This window comes from Diabrotica undecimpunctata, chromosome 1, assembly GCF_040954645.1.
Source record: "Diabrotica undecimpunctata isolate CICGRU chromosome 1, icDiaUnde3, whole genome shotgun sequence".
NCBI classification, from domain to species: domain Eukaryota; kingdom Metazoa; phylum Arthropoda; class Insecta; order Coleoptera; family Chrysomelidae; genus Diabrotica; species Diabrotica undecimpunctata.
This window is the reverse complement of record NC_092803.1, coordinates 47,781,436-47,801,510: the sequence shown is the minus strand read 5'-3', so window position 1 is coordinate 47,801,510 and position 20,075 is coordinate 47,781,436. Positions and strand designations below refer to the sequence as shown.

Genomic DNA, 20,075 nt, shown 5'->3' with positions numbered 1-20,075 from the left:
CGTTCGCTAGATCATTTACAGTTAAGCGAATGCGATTCGGCCCGACCCGCTTGAAAACTAATTAAGGCAAAAGAAATCTGGATGACAGAGATCCGTCAAGTCGTGAAGAACCAAAGTTTTTGCAAAACGATGTAAAGACAGAATGGTACATAAAATAAATATCGAAATTGCAGAAATAAGAACAATAAAACCAGCAATATACTAACACGTACAGTCAACAAAATATTCAAAAAGGTAATAATTGGAGATAGATGGAGGAACCAGTACACACCGGATTTATTTGAAGATAACAGAACATAAAATATACGAGTAAACCAGCCCATATCTTACCGAAAACAACTTCCCATAATCCAGGCCTAGATAATATTTATACAGAGATTAAAAAACTTATTGAAGAGGATAATTTAAAATCTTCAACAACATATATAAGACAGGCAAAATTTTGGATTCAAATAATATCAGAATAATACAAGAACTGTAGTGAAATAAAGATGCATTTGCTAGAACGGAGACTGGTGGTAGCAAAGTCATGAAGATTCAAATAGAGGTTAGAACAGATTGCGTTCTCTACCGTCTGTTGTTTTATCTATATTTAGAGGAAATATTTACAAATATGTGTAAATGACGTATGAGAAGGATAAAAGTCAATGGGAAAATCATAAACAATTTCTGTTATGTCGACAACACTACACTAATCGCCGACAACGAACAGAATCTGCAAAAGTTGGTAGATAGAATCGTACAAGATGGAAACATGTAGTATCCAAGTAAATAAAAATAACAGAAACAATGATAATTTCTAAAAATAATCCTGATATATCGATTAATGGGCAACTCACTAAACAGGTGGAAAGATTCAGTTACCTTCGCCGTCTAAATAATAATATACTAGATCCAGACCAAGAGATAAAATACAGGATAGAACAAGCCAGAAACGCTTTTCTACGAATAAGACCATTCTTTATTTCAAATGATCTTAAACTTACACTCAGATAGGTACTGTACTGTAAATATAATGTATCATCCTGCTATATGAGACTGAAGCATAGACTTTAAAAATTAGTAGATACAATTCAATGACTGGAAAGCTATGCGATTTGAGTATTTTGAAGTATGTTGAAGATTCATTGGACGCACTATGTCAGAAACGAATAAGTTCTAAGGCAAATGGGCATGGAGCGAGAACTTTTAGGAATAGTTAAAAGGTATAAAACAGCTTATCTTAAATATGTGCTTATGCACGAGGAGCATAATTTGCTAAGCTGATAATGAAGGAAAGATTAAGAGCAGACTAGGCTCTGGTAGATGCCAGCTGACGTCTCTAAGAAACATCGAAGAATGGACTGGCTTAGATTTCAAGTCACTAATAAGAAATGTCTTCTGCCAAGAAGATATGCTTCTGCCAGTTTAGTCTATTTATCGTGATGGATGCTTAAGTATTTCTTAGGAAACCGATCGATATTCGTCGTCTTTTTCATTGTAAAGATTGTTTGTGCTTCTTACTTGTAATCATTTAATCTTATTTACTGTTTTTTTAACCAGATTTTTAGGGTAGAAACCAGTAGAACTAGCGGAAACAATAATGTCATTGATGACCAAAATAGCAACAAGTACTAAAAAATATATAAAATAAGATAAAGCAGTTGGAGTAAACAATATAATTACCCATCTGGAGAAGTATGGAAAGCGTCAGAAAAAACAGGAACCAGTTGTCAATAGAACAGCATCTTAGTACATCAGTAGGTGCAACAAAGTAGCAGGGGTAGTGTAGGAAAGGACGGAAAATGAATAGCAGAAATGGAAAATATTGACTAAAACAATACTGACCAGAAGTCGATGTTTTAAAGGGTAAGGATGAAAAAGATCGTTTAATTTACAACTAATGATGTAGCTGAGATTGTATATCACAGCACAGTAGGTACTTCCCAATTATTCATTTACATGAATAAATGTTACTACAACAGATACATTTTCCGTTTTATTTCAACTTAACAATCCACTTCCGTCTAAAAGTTCAAATCCTTGCAGACAAGAAAGTATTAAAACAAAGGAACTACTAATTGAAATATCCGTTTCCAGAAGACCAAACTTAATATTTCCTACTGACTACGTAAACATTAATAAGACTAATTTACTTTTTTATCCCACGCGTTTTTCAATGAAATTACATTCGGAGATATAATCATTCATGCGAGTTAAAAATATTCCATGACATGTAAAGAGTGTGGCGTGTTTAAAGGGCACTGGGAAATATACAAAATGTTAGAGTAGGTATCTCCTGAAAGGGAAATCTTAAATACTAAAATTTATATTTAAATGTTTATATATATTTAGATTTATCTTTAATGTAAATGACACAACCAACTTCTGTTATATATTAATGATATATGATTAAAAATCAACTTCATATCCTCTTAACAGATTTATTTGATCATGAGAATATGTGAAAGTAGTCACATCAAATACTTTTTGGGTTCTAGAATTTAAACAAATATTATCCGTTCGTTCTTTCCTTGCCATTTTTATATTTGGTGACTGATTTTTCTATTTTCACGAATAATTCCATTTTTTTTTGTTATTTTCTATCCTTTATTATATTTTACAAAATAAACCAATTACAAATTTGGAAAAATATTTGGAAAAAATTCTACAAACAGCTAGCTTCACACCACAATATCCTAAAAAAAGAAGATTCAAACAACAACGTGTTAGTTTAAGGTTAAAGATTTTGTTATTGTTTTTATCACATCACCCTCACACCAAATATATAAATATTCTTTTAATGTGATGATATAATATTTATGTTTCAATTTTTTAGGATTAATATTTAAGTAAATGTAAGTTCTGCATATATGTATCTCCTAAGATTTTCCCTCTTTTTTATGTGTAAACTTTATGTTTATTTTACAGGCTTAAAAAGTAATAAAGTATGGATCAAATTAACCAGACAATTAATAAAACTGAAACTGAATCAGAGAAAGACACACTTATTATTACAGAGAAAGATGCAGAAAATCCTTCCCAAGGTAATTTTAGTGTTTTTAAAACAAAAAAATATATAGACCATTAAGCAAAGAATATAAGCCTCTTTATTCTTTGCATTAAGTATACATCATAAGTACTTCATTGTAAGTTTTTTTAAACTATGGTCAAAGAATATAGACGCATATACGCCTCTGTATTCTTTGCTATGGTATACAGCCAACCACTTGCACTCTAAGTTTTTTTTGTTTGTTTTTAAAACGTTTCAAAGTTACTGAAAATGAATATGAATGCAAATATAATTTATGGCATCATTTTACATAATCATAATATTTATCATACATAAATATATTATATGTATGATTCGCTTTCGTTCAATTATAGTAGAACTAAATGTGGATTTTTTTGTCTGTTATAATTCAGCTTTTACTAAAATTATTTTTTTTAGAAACAGCTGTTGAAAATCAAGATTTCTCATCAGAACTTAATACATCGAAATGTGATGAAACAGATCCAAATATAATAAATAGTCCAACTGATACTTTAGATATCAGACCAGATCCAAATGAAATAAATAGTACAGCTGATACTTCAGGTATGGATATATCAAAGAGCAAGGATGAATTGTTGAGTACATCAGATATCTCTACCACAAACCAGTTAGATGTAGTAAAAAAAGTAGAGTCTGTTGTGACAGTACATATGAGATCATCGTTACAGCATATTTTACAGTATAATAGTGATGATTCTGAGGATGAAGACATCCAAACACCTTTAAAACCAGCTCTGGCATCCAGTTCATCATCCAGTGATAGTGAGTCAGATACACAGGAGGTCGACAATGGAGAAGAGGATGAAGATCTTGATGAGTTTGTATAATGTTTAAATTTAAAAAATATTTCAGAAGCATCCTTTTGATTGTTATATGTAAATGGGATTTCATTATTTGACTCACTGAGACTACCAGTAATATTACTTATATATAATTATATAATCTGCTATGTTATTTTACTAACGTATGTAATTTTTGTCTTTATTAGATATACAGTTTATCAGTTACATTGCTTTTTGCATATATATTTTGTGCTAAATCTTACATAAATATTTGACATTAAATTTCTCAAAAAATAAGTTATAAAGGACCCCTGTGTACAGGAGCCTCTTGAAATCTATATTCCATCTAAAAATATCAGTTAATCCTAAATTAATGTTATTGAACCTTAATGTTTTGTCTCAAATCTTGTCTAAATTGCTTAATAGGGATGTTTAATTTAATTTTCTCCAATAGTTATGGACAGTTTCTATAAGTGGAATCAGATATCAACCATTATTTTATATAATAAACACATTTTCTTTTAACAAATCCAAGCACTGTATTCCTTCACAAACATTCTCCAACAATATGCTCTAAAAAGTGAGCTTTCCATCAAATAAAATAATCATATCTTTAACTGTGTTCATATACCTTAAATTTATGTTATTGGCAATGTAAGTAGATGCAAACATGTTGCTGGAACCACAATTGCATCACTCACACATGAAATTACTTTATATTTTTTCAAATCATCTGTGAATACATCCCTGTAGAAATTCTTGTAGATTAAATTACATTATTTATATGCAGTAAAAACAGCAGTGAAGTAAGATTGCTGTGACATTCTTGATGTTACACTAAAAGTATCGTTAACAGGAATGATTTTCACAGACATTTCAGCAATTTTATATAACTTATTCATTTTATAGTAATCTGTATGACATTAATGTTTGAAAGTTTGTATCACTTATATGTCATATTATTTATAACATTTATTTTTTTCTTTTTTAATTATAAGTAATACTTATGTATTTGTTTATATTTTAGGTTTGTACTCCCCAATGACAAACTGAAAACAAAAGTAATGTCAAATCCAGATTGTGAACTTTTAGATCCATCACTGTTAATAAATCTAACAAATCTAAAAATTGATTATGAAAAAGAAGAATTTACACATATAGGAAATATCGCCAATTTTATTGACACTACAGGTAATATCTACAAAATTGTGTGGAATAATCTGAATAAATGAATAAATATTTCAGCCATTGGCTCCTCTTTTTCCCCATTTCTTCCTCCTTCAGTATTGTTTTAACATTTTGGTTCTCTGGCATTCATATAATATGACCTATGTTATCTTGATACCTAAGTTTTGGTCTTCCTTTGGCTCGTCTTCCCACTGGTCCTCTTCAGTCGAAAATTTTTCTGATCATTGCATCTTCATCTCGTCTAATTACATGTCCTACCCATCGAAGGCTTGCTAATTTAATACATTTTACCAAAAAATTTTCCCCAAAACTTCTATATAACTCAAAGTTGTAGCGCCTACGCCACAAACCCTGTTCTTGGATTCCTCCATATATTTTCCTTAGAATTTTTCTCTCGAAACGTTTAAGCAATTCTTGGTCGTTCTGTGTAAGTGACCACGTTTCAGACCCGTATGTTAACACTGGCCTTATTAGTGTTTTATATATGGTAACTTTAATTTTTCTGGGTAGTTTTGGGGCCATATGTTTCCTCAAGCCATAATAGCACTTATTGGCAAGCACTATTCTTCTTTTAATTTCTTCACTGACATTGTTGTCTTTGGTCAGCAGCGAGCCCAGGTAGACGAAGGTGCCCACACCTTCCAGTTCCAGATCATCAATTAATAGTCTAGGTATCTGGTTGCCTGATCTAGTACATACATATACTTGGATTTCTGTGTGTTTATTTTTAATCCCATTCTAAGTGCAAACGCCCTTAGTGATCGAAATGCTTCGATCAGAGATTCTGTGGACCTCTCAATAATGTCTATGTCATCTGCATATCCGACCACTTGTACAGATTTATTAAAGATGGTGCCATTCATATTAATATGGCACTCTCGAATTACTTTTTCTAGTGCAAGGTTAAATAAGAGACACGACAGTCCATCTCCCTATCTCAGTCCATTTTTACAGTGGAAGAGTCTGGAAAAGTCGTTTTGGATTTTGACTACACTCTCTACGCCTGTGAGTGTAAGTTCCATTAGTTGAACAAGGTGAAGCGGCATTTGAAATTCCACCATAGCCTGTAGAAGTTTTTGTCTGTTGACTGAGTCGTATGCGGCTTTGAAATCCACGAATATGTGGTGGGTGTCAAATCCGAATTCAAGCGTTTTCTCAAGAATCTGCCTGACTGTGAAGATTTGATCCGTTGTTCATTTATTGGGTCAGAACTGGTAGTTACCAACTATTTGTTCAGCATAGGGGATCAATCTTCTGTACAATACGTTGGACAATACTTTATATGCCACGTTAAGTAGGGCGATGCCCCTATAATTATCACACACCATCTATCTCCCTTTTTGCGAAGAGGGTGCATTACGCCTAATTTCCAGTCCGCGGGCGTTTCCTTCCGTTGCCAGATTTTGGTTACTAGTTTATGCATGTGTTTAAAAAGGGTGTCACCACCATTCTTAAAGAGTTCGCCAGGAAGATTGTCCAAACCGGGAGCTTTGTTATTTTTCAGTTTTGAAATGGCTTCTCTAATTTCTTCTTCGGTGGGGAGCGGCTCTTGAGCGTTTTCATCCATTTCGGGCAAAGTAATTTCTATTTGGTCTTCTTCACGACTATCGCTAAGCAGTTCTTCAAAATGATTTGCCCGCCTGTTTAGTATCTGTTCTTTGTCACTAATTATGGAACCATCTCTGTCTTTACATGCTGTTATTTTGGGGTTGAATTCTTTTCTGCAGCTGTTTATCTTCTGGTAGAATTTTCGCGAGTCTTTTCTATTGAGGCGGTTAACAATCTCGTTTAGAGCGTTTTTGTATGACTCTTTCTTTTTCCTTCTAAACATCCTTTTTTCTTCTCGTCTAAGATTTTCATAGTCTTCCAGGTTTGATCTCGTTCTGTGCTGCTGAAGTCTCTTATATGCTTCATTTTTCTGTTGGTTAATGGATCTACATTCTTCGTCAAACCAATCTTCGTTTATTTTAGCCTGGTTAGGTTTTAAAAAGCCTTTAGCCACTGTATGGATAGCTTCCTTGCATTTGGTCCAGTGTTCTTCTATACTTATATTTTCGTCAATTCTTGTCAGCTCTTCATTTAAAATTTTCCTGTAGTTATCCCTAGCGTCTTCAGATTTTAGCACATCAGTATTATATTTAGTAGATTTTGTGCTCTGGCCCTCCTTAGCGTTTGATATACGAGCCCTGAGTTTTGTTCTTACAAGGTAGTGGTCGGAGTCTATATTAGCACCTCTACATGCTCTTACATCTAGTACGTCCGAGAAATGTCGATTATCAATTAGTACATGGTCAATTTGGTTTTTTGTTTGACCATCTGGTGATTGCCATGTGGCTTTGTGGATATTTTTGTGAGGAAAACATGTACTTACTACCACCATTTCCAATGATGCTGCGAGTTCAATCAGGCGTAAACCATTTTGGTTGCTGACAGCATGAAGACTATGCTCGCCGATCGTGGGTCGGTAAATAGTCTCTTGGCCGACTTTAGGGTTAATAATAATATTTTGCAATAATTATTGGTCTTCCAACATCCTCATTATTTCTTTATTTGTTCATGTTCTCCAAATATTCTCTGCTGTCTTTATTCCTCCTAAGTTTTTTGAGCACCTTTCTTTCCCATATCTCTACTTTCTTTTTTCCTACTGGTTCACTAGCATACATCACTGTGGGTCTGACTACTTTAATATTTTATACAATACACATTTACTCTTGAATAAACATAATCTCAAGTAGGTAGCTGTCAGGAAAATATACTTATATGTCCCTATTACTTTGTTTAATTTCCTACACTAAAAATAATGGTGCTTTTTTTACAACCACTTTTTTTTAAGCATATTTCACACATTATTTTTGCATTTGTTTTTGTTAATAAGACCACTAAAGAATATTTATATATTTTTTAAAATATTTTATCCTTTTTAAAATATATTTCTAAAGGAACTATGAAATGAGTTGCTTTAAAATTGGTAAATGTAATTTCAATTGCAACTGTAATAAAAACTGGTTTCCTTGTCAACAAAATAATTTAATTTTGACAAATTATACCATTACAAATAGTTGTAGTTATGAACTGTTGATGTTATGAAGTTTCACTGTTATGAATTGTTTGTTACCATTTGTGGGGTTATCAACTATCGGTTTACAATATGTCTTGCCACCATTTGTTGATGGTCATGCAGGTGTCCCAGAAATCTTTTCTATCTCATAAATCATCCATGAAGATCATGATATGATCATGGCACTTCTTATAATCCATAAGATAGTAGAGACTCTAAACATGTACATACGATCGTACAGTATAGGTAAAAGTTTATGGTCGGTATAGACCTTACGTGAGATGGAGTGAGAAACACCTGTTTAAAAAGAGAGAGGTATATTAGGTCCGCCCTTTAAATCGCCGAACATGCATGAGTTGATATAATAAAAAAGGGGAAGCTCAATGTTGCCAAACTTATTGGTTTTATTTGACCTTTTGTCTTTTTAGCATTTGAACAATGTTCTAAGATAAACAAATTTGGGCGAAATGGATTTAAATGGCAGCTTACTGTTTTTTATTGGGAATATGCCACAATTTTACTTTACAATAAGTGTAATATAACATTTTGATTTCCACTTCGGAAATCGTTTTATACAATTAAAATTTATTAATGATTCGTATTTTAAGCTTATTTTAAAGTCAGGTTGTGCCTTATTTCCAATAAAAATAATAAACTGCATATAACGCCACAATAAAAAAACTTCATACAAAATTATTTGGCAACGTCTCGTGTCGCGTGGTCAAAGCACCGAATCAAAGTAGGGACACAGGTAACGAGTAGAGGTGGGTCGTTGACGTTTTTATCGTTAAGAGCGCAGGCGCAAAATTTTGGGCCAATGCTTTTTAAATGCATTCTTTTTTTTCGAATCCTGAGGAAAGTAATAAATATTTTTGAAAAATTTAAACGCAGAATGAAAGAATACATTATTACCGAGGGCCGAAAGTCCCTGAAAACTTCTATAATGTTTATTTTAATAAGTTACAGGGGTGAAAAAAAGAGAAAATTTAGTGTGATTTTGAATTTTAAATATCTCATTCAAAAAAATTTCTTCATATTCTCACATATTATCTTTTGTTTTTAGTGACAGTCGAAGCTATAGAGAAGTCAGAATCATACGACATGGATACAGTTCTATTTATTGAAGATGAAAATTCCAAGAAACCATTTGGCGGTATTACTGATGTTATAGGCCCCGTGTCACAGCCAGTATATTGTGTACAATTACCTAGCACTAAAGAAATTGAAAACCTTGGACTTAAACAAGGAATGAAGGTTTATAGTGCCCCGAAAAGTGAATATGCCAAATACGTATTTCTAAAGGATTTATTAAAGTGAGTGTTTATGTAGGAAATATAAAACGAGCTGGTTAATTAATTAATGTAGTAAAAAAATGTATATGGTTGTAAATATAAGCACAATCAATTAGCACAACTCAACACAAGTATTGGCGACAAAGAATTTATTTGAATAATATCCACCTACCCTTTATTTTTGTCATAAATGTCTGGATTCGTGGCAGTATTTTGACAAGACATGCTTTCGTCGTACCACCAAATTCTAGTCACGTCTTAGGGACAGAGGCACTATTTAAGTCGAATGCGTGGGAATAGCCAAAATTTCGAATCACATACGTACATATCGCAACAATAAAAATCAAAATCACTTGCAGGTTGATAACTTTAAGCATTTAGTTGGTTTCCAGGTTTCAAGGATTTCCTTTTTTAACTTGGCTGCACGGTACTGAAGACGACCAATAGTCAGAAATACGTATATAGGGTTGCCTTCCATTTTATAGACATATTTTGTTATATTTTTTTCCTTTGTTGCGATATATGCCCATACCTTCTACCATCTTTTTCTTGCCGTTTGAAACTTTCGAAATGTTTGGCATTTCCTTCCTCAGGTAGCTTGGCTTCCTCCGTGGATGTGTTCAAAACGAAGCAAATACTTTCATTTTACAAGCATCAATAAAAATCTGAAAATTCCGCCAAATGAAGAACTGGAATACAAAGTAAACGATTAACTTGAATGGTATGAAACAGGAATAATAACAGCCCAACAAAATGAAAAAAAAAATGGTGATTGAAAAATAACGAATTTGAAATATTTTTAATGTTGTGATTTCACAAATGTTTTCTTTTTTCCATAGCAGTTTTTTTTAATAGATTGTATAATTTTAACTTCGCTTGGAAAGATATATACAAAGGCACCTGAAAATCAACCAGACGGACTTACAGTAAATATAATAGATATTTATATTGTATACTCTATTCGCTAATTGTAGAATATTCTCTTGCAATTAGATTCACCAGAATTGTATTAATATATTATAATATTTTTTGCTTATATTAGTACACACATTTAATAATTTTACAGCTTAATATGTCTATTTACTGGATATTGCCATTAGTCTTACTATCACTGCTGTTATCGCCTGTTAACGTAATCACTACGGGTTGATTATAGTGTCAACATGAACGTCTAATTCCCTGGTTTGTTTTTCCACCTTCCGTACATGCTAAATAGCATTCTGCCATGCCAATGGCGTTGCCAATGGCGTAACCTCATCAATTTAGCAGACGCTTCACATCTTCAATTTTGAAAGTTACATTATGACGTGCCACATAACTCTTCGTTTGTGCTCAGATTAGTTCAATCGGGTTTAATTTGCAGTGACATGGTGTAAGTCTTAAAACAGTAACACCACGAGTACGCGCCATTCGCAGAGCCATTTTTGTATATCAATCTTGTCATTTCATTTCACTCTTCGGTCGGCTGTTTGAAGTGGGAATTTGTTCACTTCGGTGACTATTGTATGGTGCATTATTGTGATGACGCAGCTACCTTCAAAACGTTGCAGAACAAATTGAAATCACTGTTCGAAACGATCTGCATTCATGTCTTTATGGTAATTACCGTTTTTTTTTTTTATAAAAGACTAAACCACTTTCTTTTAGAAAAACGCTGTCACTTCCAATATGGGTCACTGTCCTTTAGCTATTGGACCTCGGAATTCTTGATATAGACCTTCAACAAAAGCTTGCCGACTACTTGTTACAGTATTGTCAGTCCACACATTTTTAACAGTATGTCCAGTATTGAACCAGGTTTAGTCTAAATAATAGATTTTTCTATTTTATTCACGGAACTCTGAAATTTGACGCAGATAGTTGCGACGCCATCTAATGTATCAGGTTTCTCTATCAACGATGATTTCCTGTTGAATGATGAATTACTTCATTAGTTTTTATTGCAGAAAGTATTGTCTATAGAGTATTAAAATAAAAAGATTTGACTGTACGTCTTATTTCTGAATTATTATGTTCAATAAATTCAGTTGGTTTTCCACCTCGTAGATGTGTCTGTGTGACCTGAACTTCACCCGAGCGTTGTTTTTGATGAATAATCCTGTAAACCGTAGATGACGATACTCCTATCATACATTCACAACGACTTATTGCCTCCTCCTGAGACAATGTTTTTCTCAAATACTCATACACATTAGACAGTATTTTTTTAGCTTAGTACTAACTGTTTGCAAGAACTTTTCTCATTTATACTCTCCCTGCTAGTTTCCATTTTGATTTAATTAAACAATATTTAACAAAAACAACATATCGTTAAAGACAAAGGCACCTGTATACTGCTACACCCAATGTACTTATAACTCTGAGAAAACTAAATATATACTGAACATATACGTACCCTTTCTCCGCCACAGACAAGCTTCATGGTAACATTTATGGCGATAACTAAACGATACGAAAAACCTAATTGATCATTTTTATGACTTATTTCACTTATTTTCCAGACTGTAGCATGTTGTTAGGTTTATAATCTATTTCTGTTAGTTTTTGCAACACACAACAGTTGTTCACATTTTCTCAAACAGTTTCAATGCTTATTCTAAAACTATGATTTTATCAGAAGAATGACGATACGTGCAATTTACGTACGCCACCTGGTGAAACCGCTACATTGGACTTTTTTGAAATATTTAAGCTTATATTAACATATTTTTAGAATGAAAGGTACGGACGCTTCTTGGATTGGAGATCAGGAGCAACCCAGTGATGAAGAAAACACTTCTGAAGAGGAAGATGATGAAATGCGAACATCAAACAAACGTCCACTTAATAGAGGACAACATCAGAGACCATTCAACAATAGAAATCGTTTTAGAGGAAATATGGGAAATAGAAATAATGTGATAAATAGGTCAAATATACCAACTGCTCCGAATGGTCATATGTTGCCCCATGGGTTTGATCCAACAATACCACCTCCATTTGTGTCGAATACAGGGTAATTAGTTTTTATAAGTTTAAGTTGTTTGTATATTTGTTATTGAAAATGTAGTTGTTGTTTTCCAGAATATTCTCCATAAAGTTTAATGCATTTTTTATTGCGCTTGAATTTTCGAAGCTGTTTGACCTCTACTGATGAGATAACTGTAGACCATACGTTGTAAATGCAAGATATATTTGTTCTTCTTCTTCAGGTGCCATCTCCGCTACGGAGGTTAACAATCATCATAGCTATTTTAATTTTTGAGGCAGTAGTTCTATATAGTTGTTTTGAGCTGCATCCAAACCATTCTCTCAGGTTCTTAAGCCATGAAATTCGTCTTCTTCCGATGCTTCTTCTGCCATCTATCTTTCCTTGCATTATGAGTCGCAGGATGCCATACTTCTTGCCTCGCATCACATGTCCGAGATACTGTAGCTTTCATTCTTTAATTGTAAGTTCAACTTCCTTCTCTTTACCTATTCTTCTCAGTACTTCATTGTTCGTAACTCTATCTACCCAGGAAACCCTCATAATTCTTCTATAGGTCCACATTTCAAAGGCGTTAAGTCGTCTTATTGTGTCTAGATTTACCGTCCATGATTCCACTCCATAGTATAGTACACTATATACGTAACATTTTGTTAGGCGTACTTTAAGAGCTAATGTTAAATCTATGCCACATAGGACCTTTTTCATTTTCATACAATTAGAACGTGCTTTTTCGATTCTGACTTTGATTTCTGCAGTGTAGTCATTATTTTCTGTTATAAGTGTTCCTAGCTAAGTGTACTTTTTTACTCTTTCGATCTGATTGCCCTCTACTATCAAGATTTCGTTAGTATTATGGTTGTTTTTACAAATTTTCATAAATTTCGTCTTTTTGATATTGAGCGAGAGTCCGTACTCCCTACTACACATTACTATTTTACTTATGAGTCTTTCCAGGTCTTGTAAACTATCGGCTATTATTACTGTATCATCTGCATATCTGATGTTGTTAACTAAGACTCCATTTACTCTTATGCCGACTGTTTCATCTTCCAGAGTTTCTCGAATTACCTCTTCAGAATAAGTGTTAAATAATAGAGGTGATAGTATGCAGCCTTGCCTGACTCCTCTCTTTATTTCCATTTCTTCAGATGTCTCTTTTTCAATTTGTACTATTGCGCGCTGATTGTAATAAAGGTTTTTTTATTAGCCTTAAATCTCTTTCATCTAGGTTTTTATTTTTTAGAATTTCCATGAGTCGGTCATGTTTTACTTTATCAAACGCTTTATTGTAGTCTATAAAACAGACGTGAAGAGGACGGTTAACATCCAAACATCTCTGCGTCAGCACGTTGAAGGAGAATAGTGCCTCTCTGGTACCCATACCATTGCGGAACCCATATATTTGTTGGACAGGAATACAATTTTCTCATGTGGTGCCAAATCAAGATTGAATGGGTGATACGATAATTTTTACGAGTTCTTTGTTGTTCTAATGACATAGTGACGACTAGTTCGATTTTTCCAAAATGTAGTGATCCATCTGCTTTGTTGTTCTTTGTTAGTGAACAAATTGTTTTTTACAGTTTTTATACAGCTTTAACAGGTCTCGTACTGAATATTTATATGGAGGTGGTATACATTTATTAGTAGACTTTGTCTACGAAAGTATAATTATATTTGTGCCATGCTTATCTTGTTACACAACTGCAAGAAGTCCACTGGCATATAAACTTGCCTAGTTGAAAGTCTGGTTTTTGTCACACTACTGTCCAGCATAAAAATGATCGAACGGCGTAGAACCCGTTTATATTCTGTAAACTTTTTGCGAAGTAGCCCCTTTTGATCTGTATGTGAAATAACGTGTAGGGGCCATCTTCTTCTTGTAGTGCCTATCCGTTTCATATGTTGATGACCATCATGGCAATCTGTATGTTGCAAACTCCTGCTCTGAAAATTTGTTTCTACTTTTCCTTTTAGAATTATTTGCAGCACCCCATACCTTTCGCTGTGCGTCATGATGTGACCGAGGTATTCGATATTGGCTGTTTTTATTGTGGTTAACAACTCTTTTCCTTTTTTGCATTATTAATAAAACGTCCTGGTTAGTAACGTGGTCCGTATAGGATATCTTCAGGATTCGACGATAAAACCACATTTCGATGGCCTCAATTTTCTTGCAGGTAGCGTCTGTGAGACTACACGACTCAACTCCGTACAAGAGTATAGAAAAGATATAACATCGTAGTAACCTCAGTAGAGATCATCATACATTTTGTTTTCTTAAGTTCAGTAAAAGTCCATATCTCTGACTCACTTCTGTGATTCTATTCATTAACTCCTGGAGGGCTTCATAACTGCCAGCGAATACCAACATGCCATCCGCGTATCTGATGTTATTGATACATTCTCCGTTAATTCGAATTCCGGCTTCAACATCCTTTACTGTTTCTTGAAAGATTTCATCACAGTAAATGTTGAACAGCAAGGGTGATAATATACATCCCTGTCAGACCCCACGTTTGATTTTGATATCATCGGATTCTCCTGCCTCTGTACGGATAGACGATATTTGATTCCAGTAAATCATCATCATTCAATCTTCGCTTATCCACTGCTGGACATAGATCTCCCTCATAATTTTCCATCTGTTTCGATCTTGTGCCTCTTGCATCCAATTCCTATGACAACGTTTTAGATCGTCAGTCCAACGTGTTGGTGGACGACCTCTGCTTCGGTAGGCATCATCTCTTGGTCTCCATTCCAGTATCCGCTTTGTCCATCTATTATCTGTCATTCGAGCCACGTGACCTGCCCAGTTCCATTTCAGTGTTGCTACTCTCTCTACTGCATCAGCCACTCCTGTTCTTTGTCGTAGCTGGCGATTTGGGATCTTGTCTCGTAGTGAAACGCCCAACATAGCACGCTCCATCGCCCTTTGACACACACGGATCTTTTGAATTGTTCTCCTTGTCATGGTCAACGTTTCCGCACCGTAAGTTAACACTGGCAAAACACACTGATTAAACGTTTTTCTTTTAAGGCATATTGGTATATCAGACGATTTGAAAATATGCTTCAGCTTGCCGAAGGCTGCCCAAGTCAGTCTTATACGACGGAGAAGCTCAACGGTTTGGTTATCTTTTCCTATGCGGATCTCATGACCTAGGTATTTATAGGCCGTTACCTGGTCTATGGATCTTGTTCCTACGCATATATCTTCGCTGACTACAAGATTTGTCATCATCTGGGTTTTAGATATATTTATTTTCAATCCCCCTTCTAGCGAGGAAAGGTAGAGCTGATTTAAAAGTTCTTTGGCCTCATCTATCCTATCAGCTATTAGTACAATATCATCTGCAAACCTTAGATGGCTAAGCTTTTCTCCGTTTATGTTTATGCCATTGTCGGTCAGTTTTGCCCTTTTACATATATATTCCAAAAGCGTAGTGAACAGTTTCGGCGATATGGTGTCCCCCTGGCGTACTCCACGTTGTATCGGGAATTTCTGGGTTTGACGATCATCCACTCTAACACTGGCTGTTGCGTTTTGGTATATGTGTTTAATTATATTTATATACCGATAGTCGATTCGGCATTCTGTCAAGGCTTCCAACATTTTTTGTTGATTTACAGTATCGAATGCCTTTTCATAGTCGACAAATATTAAAGATAGTGGTTTATTATATTCAGTGCATTTTTCTATAAGATTTTTTATTACCAGTAGGTGATCGTTTGTTCCATAGCCTTTTCTAAAACCCGCCTGTTCTATGGGCTGATAAAATTCCAATTTATTTTCTAGTCGTTTCGTAATTATTTTTGTAAATAGTTTATAAATATGTGAAAGTAGACTTATGGGCCTGTAATTCCTGAGGTCGGTAGCATCCCCTTTTTTATGAAGTATGATAATTTCTGCGTCCTCTACCACTCTGCGTCCTCCTTATATCACTGGGTTGGTGTTATTGCTTCCTGCAAACATCTAGTGAATAGTTTGGCAAGGCTGCCATAATCTTTTTCCAGCCACTTTCAAGGCATCTGCCACTATTTCATCGCCTCCGGGGGACTTATTGTTTTTCATTTCTTTCACTGACCTTCATTGGGTGTTACGTCCGGTAAAATTTCAGATCCCTGATTGATTATCTTTGGTAATGATCCACTCCGGTTACATTGCTGTTCTTTGTATAGTTGTCTATAAAAACTCTCTATCGTGTTCATAATTTGAACTCTATCCTCAATGATTTGCCCCTGTTCATTTCTTAATTTGTGGACGTTTTTTCTTCCAATGGACATGCTCTGTCTGAGTACTTTCAAGCTTTTGTTTTCTTCTATTACTCTAGTTATTTCCATCGTATTGTATCGTCTCAGATCTTTTCTAACTTCCTTTTTAATTTTCTTATTCAAAATTCTTAGTTCATTTTGGTTATGATCCTGATTTTCCCTAAGTTTTCTTCTTTCCTCTAGAAGATGTTTTGTGTTGTGGCTTAATTTTTTGTTATTGTTTTCAGGACGAGGACAGTATTTTTTTTCAGCTTCTTTCAATATTTGAGTAATATTATTGTTCATTTCATTGATGCTGATATTCTCTAAGTCGTGTGTATCCAAACTAGTCTTAATATTTTCTTCGTTAAGTGTTATATCTTCTGGGAACAGTCACCTTCCACTTTTCTTTTTGAGGATCATTTTTGTTTTTTCAACTTCAGTGTTAAAAGTGGTTTTTGCTCTAATTAGTCTATGGTCGCTCCCTGTTGAAAATTTATTCAATACTGTTACATCCTAAACAATATCTTTCCGATTTGATATTATGAAATCAATCTCATTTTTTGTTCTTTGATTCGGACTCTTCCATGTCCACTTACGTTGGGGTCTCTTTCCGAAGAATGAGTTCATCACAAAGAGATTTTCCTGATGTAAGAAGTCAAGAAGATTCGAGAAGATTCCAGTAAAGATTGCTAATAATTCTTAGATCAGAGGTGTTTATTCCAATATTTGTTAATATCTCCATCACCTTGCCGTGTTTACGGTATCGAACGCTTTGTGGTAATCAATGAAGCACGCATGAATGCCACAATTCACATCTCTATATCCTTGAAATAGCACTTCTATGCCAAAGAAAGCCTCTCTTGTACCCACTGCGTTCCGAAAACCAAACTGGGTACAGCTGCGCAAAACAATTTTTTCTTCTCATAGTCTATTATATCCTTTGATGTATGATTTTTAGAAATAACTTTAAAGCTGATGGTCCGGAAACCATTGCAGGGTACGGATTTTGTTTTCTTGATTTTTGTTAATCGTTGAGTACCGCCGGTGTTAAATAGCTTTATGAGCTCAGCATATGCGTTGTCAGGTTCAGAAGCTTTGCCATCTTTTAGTTGTGATATTGCTTTTTCTCGTTCATCTGATATGATTGGTACGTTGTCATTACAAATGTAGGACGGGGCCATACTTTAAGAAATTCCTGCCTTGCAATGGCTCATTATTTTCTGCATCAGTTTAAAGATTAAAAATGAAACTGCTAAATCTGTGCTCTTGGTTCGGTTCCTAGTTGCCCAGTTTTTGCTAGCCTTTACAATGAACATCTTCACCTGCTTCCAATACTGAAGTCCAGCAAATTAACAATAATTTATTTTATAGTGTACTCTTTTAAATATTAGAGACAAGATAAAAAGTCTAGCTTTCTGATGGTCTACCGTTTTGTTGCTCGTTGAATAATATGTAGGGACTATACTTTGAGGAATTTCTCTCTTTAAATAATGCTTCATTTATCTCTACATCAGTTCAAGTATGAATGGTAAGTCGGCTAGGTTTGTAGCTTTTGTTTTGATTCCTCGGCTTTCTATCGTTCTCCACATTAAATGCATGCACTTTCTTTCAGTATTGAAAAAAGATAACCCAGGGTGTAACTGTGAGAGTTAGCTCTACCAGTTATGGGCTATTATCTCTATTTATCGTGCTTATGGCAGCTTATAGCCCATCGAACGTTATCTCGTGTAAAAATGGGGCCACCATGTACGTAATCAATACTATATATTGATATAGAAAATGAAAGATGTATTTTCTTCTCTGGGTTCTCGAACTGGACTAAAGAATCTTAAAGTCTGTTTGGTCCAGCCGGTATATTCTTATCATTTCCTGGCGGGTTATGGACTTTCTATTTCCTTCAGACGAGATTCTATAGAAAGATACTCAATCCCCTCAACAGAATCCCTTTCGGAATATCGTTTTTTATTTTTATGTTTTTATTTTAGCTAATGTTGGAATTCTTGTATTCATTCCAAAACCCGATTTTATCAATTAGACCCAGGGCGGATTTGTGAAAAACGACCATATTTGGATTTGAGAGGCGGCATTCGGAATTTTGAAAAAAAAGTCCTGTGTTAGCTTCATTAATAATAATTGACTTATCCTTCCTCTCACACAGGTTGGGAATATTAATAAAACAATTAAAATGTTTAAAAATTACTAAAAACATCGATTGTTTTCTACTTTCCTTGCATAACTTTAAAAAAAATTAATTTTGGAGCTAAGTCGTACTGAAATAAAATACATAGTGATAAGGAAACAAGCCTTCCTTTATTCAACGTTTTTCAACCACTTAAATTGTACTTAGCACCTTAATTCAATATGAATGAGTCAGATACAATTAAATTATTACAAGAATTTTTCACCAAGTAACAAAAATGAAAATTTGTTTAATGTATTTATGTTTTGTATTGTGAGAACGATTTCTGAAGTGTATAAAGTAGTCTTTTTTATATATTTAGGAATAAATTTTTTTTAAATATAAGGTTTTTTCAGATTCGGATTTCAGAACCACAGTTCTTCGATACCGACCTGGCCGTATCAACAGCGTGGATTTCATACATATTTCCAAAGTCCACGGAGGTTTCAACGTATTCGAGGAAACCATAGGAACTACAACAAAAATTTGCCACCTAATTCTTGACAAAACAATATTTGATGTAATGTTAGTTAATAAAATTAAAATGTTTCTGTTTATAAATAAATCTTTTTATGTTATAAATTTTAGAGGTTATAAATTACTTGATAATGAACATTAAAAATAGCTTTAAAGCCGCAAAAGAGTGCTCTGATGAAAAACGGTTTTCAAAATTTGATCCTATTGCATACAAAATGATGTCAATATTGTAAAGTTTCAAGTACAGATTAAACCAAACTAATTATTGACAAAAATAAAGAATAACCTAATTTCTAGAATCCGTTTGCTGTATTACAGTATCATCTACATAAAGAAAATGTATATCAGTTTCTCGTTGGTATCAGTAATGTATCACTTTAACGGGTACTCCCCTGCATTTTTCTCTGCATTTATTCAGACTAGATTTATAAACTTAAATGATTAAGTTCTTTTAAGTCGTTTCCAAGGTATGCTCCGTGAAAACACAAATACGCATCAGTTACGTGACGTTGATTTGGAGATCCGGTTTACAGGGTTGCAATAAGCCAAAACGTTAATATTTTAATTAAAACCTAAATTACATTTAAAGCTTATATTTCGTAGTACATTTTTCTCTGCCGTTAATTATAATAAATGGTGTTTAAGAAATAAACAGTAGTTTACAATAAATAAATTATTATGAAATATAAATATAATTTTGTATATTTCCATAAAAAAAATGAACCTTACTCGAAGCTTGAGGGGCAGTTTTTTAATAGTTTAATTTTATTATAAAAATAATTTCAAACCGAATTTTTTACTCTTATTCGAATTACTTATTCTTCTGTAAGAAATTTT

General features: G+C 33.8%; 1 protein-coding gene across 2 annotated transcripts; it reads left to right on the top strand.

Moving 5' to 3' along the window:
- The first annotated feature begins 2,697 nt into the window (after positions 1 to 2,697).
- Positions 2,698 to 19,343, top strand: LOC140448889 (uncharacterized). 2 transcript variants are annotated; one of them, XM_072542017.1, is made up of 7 exons: positions 2,698 to 2,837; positions 2,911 to 3,026; positions 3,437 to 3,851; positions 4,844 to 5,007; positions 9,126 to 9,375; positions 12,068 to 12,349; positions 19,118 to 19,343. In XM_072542017.1, exons 2-7 carry the CDS (start codon positions 2,930 to 2,932, stop codon positions 19,263 to 19,265), a joined length of 1,356 nt encoding a protein of 451 aa, XP_072398118.1. In that variant the 5' UTR covers positions 2,698 to 2,837; positions 2,911 to 2,929; the 3' UTR covers positions 19,266 to 19,343. The 2 variants fall into 2 exon arrangements, with proteins under 2 accessions (XP_072398118.1, XP_072398115.1); XM_072542014.1 differs by having other exon boundaries at positions 3,431 to 3,851.
- The last annotated feature ends 732 nt before the right edge of the window (positions 19,344 to 20,075 follow it).